An 8,492-nucleotide genomic window follows, 5' to 3' on the forward strand; every position below is an offset into this window, starting at 1 on the left:
CGGCCGATTCCCCACCAGGCAACGCACTTCTTTGGCTCCTTTGGGGTACACGTGCCAGGTTTGGTTCTCGCAATACACGGGTAGTTATGTCAGTTATTATGCAATACTGTACCTGTTTCACCCGTTGTCAGTGTACTTAGGGAAACACATTGATTAACATTGCACTTGGAGGCCCGTCTATGACGTCAGCTCAAGCAGTGATCAAGTGAATGGGGAAGCCATATGTTTAAAGGGACGGCCCTGTTGAGAGCATGAGCTGAGCTGTGATTGTTACGTAAAAGCATGGCTGATTAGAAACACTTATTCAATGGCTGATTAGAAACACTTATTCAATGGGCAGTCTGACAGACAGCTGATTACAGCTGGGGTGTGTACAGTAGGCTATGACTCCCATGTCCTACGTAAACTAACGCCATCCATGCTGGATGCGAAAACGAAATAAAAACTAAATAAAAACTAAGCTACGATGACTAAAACTAAGACTAAATATATTGTCAAATATATAGTCAATCTACAAGCTCACAACGCGTCACGCTGCGACGCGTTGTGAGCTTGTAGATTGGCTATTTTCAGCATGCAACCAAGTTTAAAATCAGCCATTACGACGCCATCAAGGCACCGCCAAAATACATTTTAGTCGACTAAATCAACTGTACATTTAGTCGACTATATCTTATGATATTTAGTCGACTAAAATTAGACAAAAACTAAAACATTTCAGATGACTAAAATATGACTAAAACTACATGGAATTGTATTCAAAAGACTATGACTGAAACTAAATCAAAATTTGCTGTCAAAATCAACACTGGCCATGCCTCATTTCTTAACCACCTGAACTCTTGCCATGATGAGGGCCACTCACTCCCTCTCGCGCTATCAGCCATATATATTTTTGGCACGCTCTATAGAGCGTACCAACGCGGCGTCACCACGGGGAGCGTTGGCATTGGGCGTGGCATTGGGCAATGTTAAGTCAACCTGGTTTTTACCCCTCAAAGATGTCCGCCGCTACCAAAAGACACTTGTTGACGCCCCTTTCAGGAATTTTGGCACGCTCTATAGGCAGTGGTGGAAAGTAACTAAGTACATTTACTAGGTGCATAATGATGAGTAGCCTACTTTCAACTTTTGGTACTTTAAGTACATTGTGATACCAATTTTTGCACTTTTACTCAAGTAGGCCTACATTTTGAATTCTGGACTTTTCATTGTAACAGAGTATTTCTATATAGCCTATTGATCAGTAGCAGTATTGATACTTTTACCTAAGCAAAACATTTGAGTACTTTTTCCGCCACTGTGATGTGTTCAGTGCAGGATACCAGCGCTTACAGTCTAGTCTTATTATAGCCTGGTCCTTGAAATGAAAAACTTAACACTGTGTGTGTGTCTGCACAAACTAAAAGCCACAGCACCTGCTATGACCAGCGCCAAAAAAAAGACCTTGGCTTTCCAACAAGCTCTTCAGCGAGCCAGGCTTCAACCAAGGTCACACTTTAATAACAACACTTGACACATTGCTAATTACGGTCTAATCAACCCGTTTCTTTGCCCAATCAGCACAACACACTCATACCCTTTGACGCATGACATCCTTGAGTCAATTATTTCTATAGGCACAGTTATCAGATCATTTTGCTGTGGCGCTGTGACGCGTTGGTAGTTTATTCCTTTTTTTTAGCAAGCGAAAATTCGGCTTGTAGACTAGACCAGGGGTCTTCAACGTTTTCAGGCCAAGGACCCCCTAGATGAGAGAGAGATGAAGCAGGGACCCCCTCTATATTGTAAAAAAAATAATATAAAATCACACCCAGTGTGAAGTGGGCGGTGTGGTCACAGTGGTCATCACAGTGATGGAAGTTCACTTAAAGAAAAGTAATATTTCTGAAGTGTGTGGTGATATCTATAGTTATTAATTTCATCATGCGTCTTGTTAGCTAATCACAGTACTGGGTTAAGGGTGTGAATAGAGGTGTACAATGGTTGGTCCACAATGGGTGATTCACTTAAAAAAAAAAACATACCTGTGTTTTTTTTTTAAGTGAATAGTCCTATTTATAGGGCTATGCACATGTGTCATGTGTTTCACTAGCCAATCACAGTCCTGAATAGAGGCAGCCAATAAGGTCAGCCAATCATATTACAGCTAGTGGTCATCACAGTGATGGAAGCTCACTTAAAGAAAAGTATAGACTTGCATTGAATGTGTAGGGGTTAGGGGTGCACAATGGTGGCCAATCACGGTGCAGGGTTAGGGGGGTACAATGGTGGATAGTATAGATTTGCATTGAATTATGTAGGGGTTAGGGGTGTACAAATTGTGTTTCAGATTAAACTGTTGTTTATTTGGTCTGCTCTTTTTTCCCTCTCCACCAAACACCTCTTTGCCCAAAATAGCCGATCTACAAGCTCACAATGCCTCGCAGCGTGAGGCATTGTGAGCTTGTAGATCTGCTATTTTTTGGCTAAAGTTCTCCTCAGCATAGTGATGCTAGGGTTCAAGTGGTTAAGGTAAAAAAAAATATCATAATCACACAAAGATTTGGCGGACCCCTGTAGTAACTCTGAGGACCCCCTAGGGGTCCCAGACCCCCTATTGAAGACCCCTGGACTAGACCTCAAGTGACAGTTATTGTGCTGTAACTTGTGCTATAATAGCAGACATGATTAGCTCGTCTTTCCTACATCAGACAAGACTACGAATTTAACACAGTAGCCTAATAGGCAATACAGTGTCTTTTGGCTGATACAGGGTCACTTTAATTTGACTGAATGAATGCATGCATTCTTCTATGCGCACAGCAGTGGTGGAAAAAGTACTCCAACTTTTTTTTTTACTTAAGTATAAAGTAACAATACCACAATACAACACAATATTGTTTTACTCTGTTACAAGTAAAAATTCGAGATTCAAAATTTACTTGAGTAAAGGTATAAAAGTATTGGCATCAATGTACTTAAAGTACCAAAAGTAAAAGTACTCATTATGCAGAAATGTCCCATAGAAATGTCCCTTAGAAATCTTTCGAAAATAGCATTATCTACAAGCTCACAACGGCATTGTGAGCTTGTAGATCGGCAATGTTCAAATAGCCGCAGTATAGGGCTGAAGAGGTTAACGTATGTTTTGTAATAATAATACAAATCTGCAAAGTAACTAAAGTATTCAAATAATTGTAGAGGAGTAAAACTAAGTACAGTAGCCTACAATATTTGCCTCTGAGATATAGTGGAGTAGCTTATAAAAGTAAACGTATAGAACATTGGAAATACTCCAGTAAGTAAAAATACCTAAAAAAGTACAGTACTTGAGTAAATGTAAATGTACTTTACACCTATGATGCGCACAGACCCGATTCCGAATGACGTCGGCTTCATATCCCAGCGACGCAGAGACGTCCGCGATAATAGTTAATGAAACTTATGTACACACAGTACACAGTTACTAAAGAACTCGGCTGCTGCTCGGTAAATGACCAGCTGCTCCCGTGGGAGGAAGGAGGAGAGACCAGTGGTGTGTTCTACCGTCAGATGCTGTGTACGGCGTATACCTTGAGATTTTTTTTCGGCACTACCGTATACCTTCAAAAACTGTTTCATCCATTGAAAACGCGAGAGCGTATACCCACGACCACGCGCATCGTATCGTAGCGTATACCTTCCGAAAAAAAATAGAACACAACACTGGGAGAGACGGTAACACAAAAACACGGCTGAGAGATCATGATGGATCCGGATACTTTTTGGAACGAAACGGCTGCCGAGGCGGCAGACGACGCGACCACGGACGCGATATTCCTCGCGTTCAACTGCGCGATCCTGAGTTTAACCCTGGTCCTGGGTTTACCCGGGAACCTGCTGGTGTGCTGGGTGGTGTACCGGACCAAGAGCCTGCAGAACTCCAACAACGCGCTGCTGGTCAGCCTGGCCGCCAGTGACCTGTTGAAGTGCTCCGTGGACACGCCGCTGTTGCTCTTCTCTCTCCTGCGCTACGGCCAGGAGGGCTCGGTGTCGCCCGTCCTGTGCGCCCTGCAGCAGTTCATCTACGCGCTGTGCAGCTGCGTCCAGCTGCTCACGCTGGTCGACATCAGCGTGGAGCGCTTCCAGGCCATCGCCCACCCGTTCATGCAGACCGAGCGACGCAGGGCGAGGATCCGCCTGTGGATCCTCTCCATCTGGGCGTGCGGGCTCGTCCTGGCCGTGGTCTCGCTGACCCTCTCCAAACAGGCCGTCTTTTACATGCTCTGCCGTCGGCTGGTGTGGGGCCAGTTCCGCGACGAGTCTCACGCCGATTACACGGACCCGTTTGGGGCTTACGTGCTGGTGCCGGTGTGGGGCTGCTCCCTGACCATGATCATCGTCCATTACCTGAGGATATTCCGCATCGTGAGGCAGCACAGCAAGAAGGTGTTCAACAGCGGGATCCAGCTGAGGCCGACGGTGGTGGGACACGTGTGGAGCTGGCTCAGCCTCACAGCCGGTGGTGGAAAAAGTACTATTTCTTTTTTTAACTTAAGTTAAGTATCAATACTGCAATGTAGAAGTAGGCTATACTCTGCATGTCTGGAATTCAAAATGTACTTGAGTAAAAGTACAAAAGTATTGGTATCAAAATGTACTTAAAGAACCAAAAGTAAAAGTAGGCTTACTCATTATGCAGACTGCCCCATTTAAAGTTTTCAAAATGTATAAAAATCTTTTGAAAATAGCTGATCTACAAGCTCACAACGCGTCGCTTTGCAACGCATTGTGAGCTTGTAGATCTGAAGTTGTGTATGTTTTGTATAAATAACCAAAATCTACAAAGTAACTATAACGTTTTCAAATTGTTGTAGTGCAGTAAAAGTTAACATTTTGCCTCTGAGATGTAGTGGAGTAGTAAGTAAAAGTACAGACAATTGGAAATACTTCAGTAAAGTAAAAAATACCTCAAAATTGTACTTAAGTACAGTACTTGAGTGAATGTACTTAGTTACTCTACACCACTGCCTCACAGCTTCAGGACCGAGGACAGTTCCAGCAGCTTCAGCACCCCGGACAGCTCCCGCCGATTCTTCTCTCCCCCCCGCCGCCGCCGCCGTGGGCTCGTCCAGCGGGCAGCAGTGCCCGGTCATCACCGTGGCAGAAGCGGCCAGTCCTCCTTCCAGGGAGAAGAACCGATCATCTCTAAAAAGATCCGCCACGGTGGTATCACGTCCGGAGATCGTGGGGGCGGTGTGTCTCTTGACCCCCCACGCGAGGGAACGGGGAAAGAAACGCATGGAGGGGAGGTTGGCCAAGCGTTTCGGGTACATCATCATCGCGTTCACGCTCTTCTGGATGCCCATGGTGGTGACTCTGCTGATCAACATCATCTCAGGGCACGGGCCTGACTTGGTGAGTTATTGCACTATATAGCAGCATGCCAATATAATAATCACCTAATCAAAGCAATGTACTATTATCATAATCTTTGTTGCTATGCAGAAGAAACGTTACTTTTCATGAAATGGGGAAAAGAAACCTGTGTTCAAATGGATCCAATGTAGTTATTTAGTCACAAAATAGCAGATCTACAGGAGCTTGCAGATCTGCTGTTTTCGCTACTTTTGGGGCGACACTGCTGTATGACAAAGTAGGGCATTAAAAAAACACGTTGAAATACGGAGCTCGACATCAAAGATATAATGAATTTTATAACATATCCTAGTGGTTCTCAGCCTGAACCCCAGGTGGGCCCCCACATGATTGTTGGGGGGTCCCCAGTGAAATGACAATTTAAGGACTTATAAGACATTTTTAATACCCACAAAAAATAAGAAAAAAATATAGCTGCAAGCAGCGATAATACGGGGCCAGTGAATAGAGAGAGAGAGAGAGACATGGAAACGGAATAGATTGAAGAGAGAGAGAGTGACATGGAAACAATAGATTGATGAGAGAGAGAGATGGAAACATAATGGTTTGATTGGACATCTCAACCTACTGTCATTAACAGGATTCGAACTCTCAACCTCTCAGAGCGGAGCGGAGCAGAGCGTCTCAGAGCGGAGCGTCTCAGAGCGGAGCGGAGCAGAGCGTCTCAGAGCAGAGCGTCTCAGAGCAGAGCGGAGCGGAGCGGAGCGTCTCAGAGCGGAGCGGAGCAGAGCGTCTCAGAGCGGAGCGGAGCAGAGCGTCTCAGAGCGGAGCGGAGCAGAGCGTCTCAGAGCGGAGCGGAGCAGAGCGTCTCAGAGCAGAGCGTCTCAGAGCGGAGCGGAGCAGAGCGTCTCAGAGCGGAGCGGAGCAGAGCGTCTCAGAGCGGAGCATCTCAGAGCGGAGCGTCTCAGAGCGGAGCGGAGCGGAGCAGAGCGTCTCAGAGCAGAGCTTCTCAGAGCAGAGCGGAGCGTCTCAGAGCGGAGCGGAGCAGAGCGTCTCAGAGCGGAGCGTCTCAGAACGGAGTGGAGCAGAGCGTCTCAGAGCGGAGCGTCTCAGAGCGGAGCGGAGCAGAGCGTCTCAGAGCGGAGCGTCTCAGAGCGGAGTGGAGCAGAGCGTCTCAGAGCGGAGCGGAGCAGAGCGTCTCAGAGCAGAGCGGAGCATCTCAGAGCGGAGCGGAGCAGAGCGTCTCAGAGCGGAGCGTCTCAGAGCGGAGCGGAGCAGAGCGTCTCAGAGCAGAGCGTCTCAGAGCAGAGCGGAGCGGAGCGTCTCAGAGCGGAGCGGAGCAGAGCGTCTCAGAGCGGAGCGGAGCAGAGCGTCTCAGAGCAGAGCGTCTCAGAGCGGAGCGGAGCAGAGCGTCTCAGAGCAGAGCGGAGCATCTCAGAGTGGAGCGGAGCGTCTCAGAGCGGAGCGGAGCGTCTCAGAGCGTTTCAGAGCGGAGCGGAGCAGAGCCTCTCAGAGCGGAGCGTCTCAGAGCGGAGCACTCTCAGAGCAGAGCGTCTCAGAGCGGAGCGGAGCAGAGCGTCTCAGAGCGGAGCGGAGCAGAGCGTCTCAGAGCAGAGCGTCTCAGAGCGGAGCGTCTCAGAGCGGAGTGGAGCAGAGCGTCTCAGAGAGGAGCATCTCAGAGCGGAGCGGAGCAGAGCGTCTCAGAGCGGAGCGGAGCATCTCAGAGCGGAGCGGAGCAGAGCGTCTCAGAGCGGAGCATCTCAGAGCGGAGCAGAGCGGAGCGGAGCAGAGCGTCTCAGAGCGGAGCGGAGCAGAGCGGAGTGGAGCAGAGCGTCTCAGAGCGGAGCGTCTCAGAGCGGAGCGGAGCAGAGCGTCTCAGAGCAGAGCGTCTCAGAGCAGAGCGGAGCGGAGCGGAGCGGAGCGGAGCGGAGCGTCTCAGAGCGGAGCGTCTCAGAGCGGAGCGTCTCAGAGCGGAGCATCTCAGAGCGGAGCGGAGCAGAGCGTCTCAGAGCGGAGCGGAGCAGAGCGTCTCAGAGCAGAGCGGAGCATCTCAGAGCGGAGCGGAGCAGAGCGTCTCAGAGCGGAGCGTCTCAGAGCGGAGCGGAGCAGAGCGTCTCAGAGCAGAGCGTCTCAGAGCAGAGCGGAGCGTCTCAGAGCGGAGCGGAGCAGAGCGTCTCAGAGCAGAGCGGAGCGTCTCAGAGCGGAGCGGAGCAGAGCGTCTCAGAGCGGAGCGGAGCAGAGCGTCTCAGAGCAGAGCGTCTCAGAGCGGAGCGGAGCCGAGCGTCTCAGAGCGGAGCGGAGCAGAGCGTCTCAGAGCGGAGCATCTCAGAGCGGAGCGTCTCAGAGCGGAGCGGAGCAGAGCGGAGCGGAGCAGAGCGTCTCAGAGCAGAGCGTCTCAGATCAGAGCGGAGCGTCTCAGAGCGGAGCGGAGCAGAGCGTCTCAGAGCGGAGCGTCTCAGAGCGGAGTGGAGCAGAGCGTCTCAGAGCGGAGCATCTCAGAGCGGAGCGGAGCAGAGCGTCTCAGAGCGGAGCATCTCAGAGCGGAGCAGAGCGGAGCGGAGCAGAGCGTCTCAGAGCGGAGCGGAGCAGAGCGGAGTCGAGCGGAGCGTCTCAGAGCGGAGCGTCTCAGAGCGGAGTGGAGCAGAGCGTCTCAGAGCGGAGCATCTCAGAGCGGAGCGGAGCAGAGCGTCTCAGAGCGGAGCGGAGCAGAGCGTCTCAGAGCAGAGCGGAGCATCTCAGAGCGGAGCGGAGCAGAGCGTCTCAGAGCGGAGCGTCTCAGAGCGGAGCGGAGCAGAGCGTCTCAGAGCAGAGCGTCTCAGAGCAGAGCGGAGCGTCTCAGAGCGGAGCGGAGCAGAGCGTCTCAGAGCAGAGCGGAGCGTCTCAGAGCGGAGCGGAGCAGAGCGTCTCAGAGCGGAGCGGAGCAGAGCGTCTCAGAGCAGAGCGTCTCAGAGCGGAGCGGAGCCGAGCGTCTCAGAGCGGAGCGGAGCAGAGCGTCTCAGAGCGGAGCATCTCAGAGCGGAGCGTCTCAGAGCGGAGCGGAGCAGAGCGGAGCGGAGCAGAGCGTCTCAGAGCAGAGCGTCTCAGATCAGAGCGGAGCGTCTCAGAGCGGAGCAGAGCGTCTCAGAGCGGAGCGTCTCAGAGCGGAGTGGAGC

The 8,492-nt window shown here is 50.6% G+C and overlaps 1 protein-coding gene across 1 annotated transcript; it reads left to right on the forward strand.

Annotated features, from left to right (window-relative positions):
- Positions 1–3,729: 3,729 nt before the first annotated feature.
- Positions 3,730–5,400, forward strand: LOC311036870 (melatonin receptor type 1A-like; the record flags this gene model as incomplete). Its single annotated transcript, XM_084045881.1, has 2 exons — positions 3,730–4,495; positions 5,000–5,400. The coding sequence occupies 2 exons, from the start codon at positions 3,730–3,732 to the stop codon at positions 5,398–5,400; spliced, it is 1,167 nt and encodes a 388-aa protein (XP_083902007.1).
- Between the last annotated feature and the right edge of the window lie 3,092 nt (positions 5,401–8,492).

Source organism: Gymnoscopelus microlampas (genome assembly GCF_963454915.1).
Source record: "Gymnoscopelus microlampas genome assembly, chromosome: 20".
Lineage (NCBI taxonomy): Eukaryota > Metazoa > Chordata > Actinopteri > Myctophiformes > Myctophidae > Gymnoscopelus > Gymnoscopelus microlampas.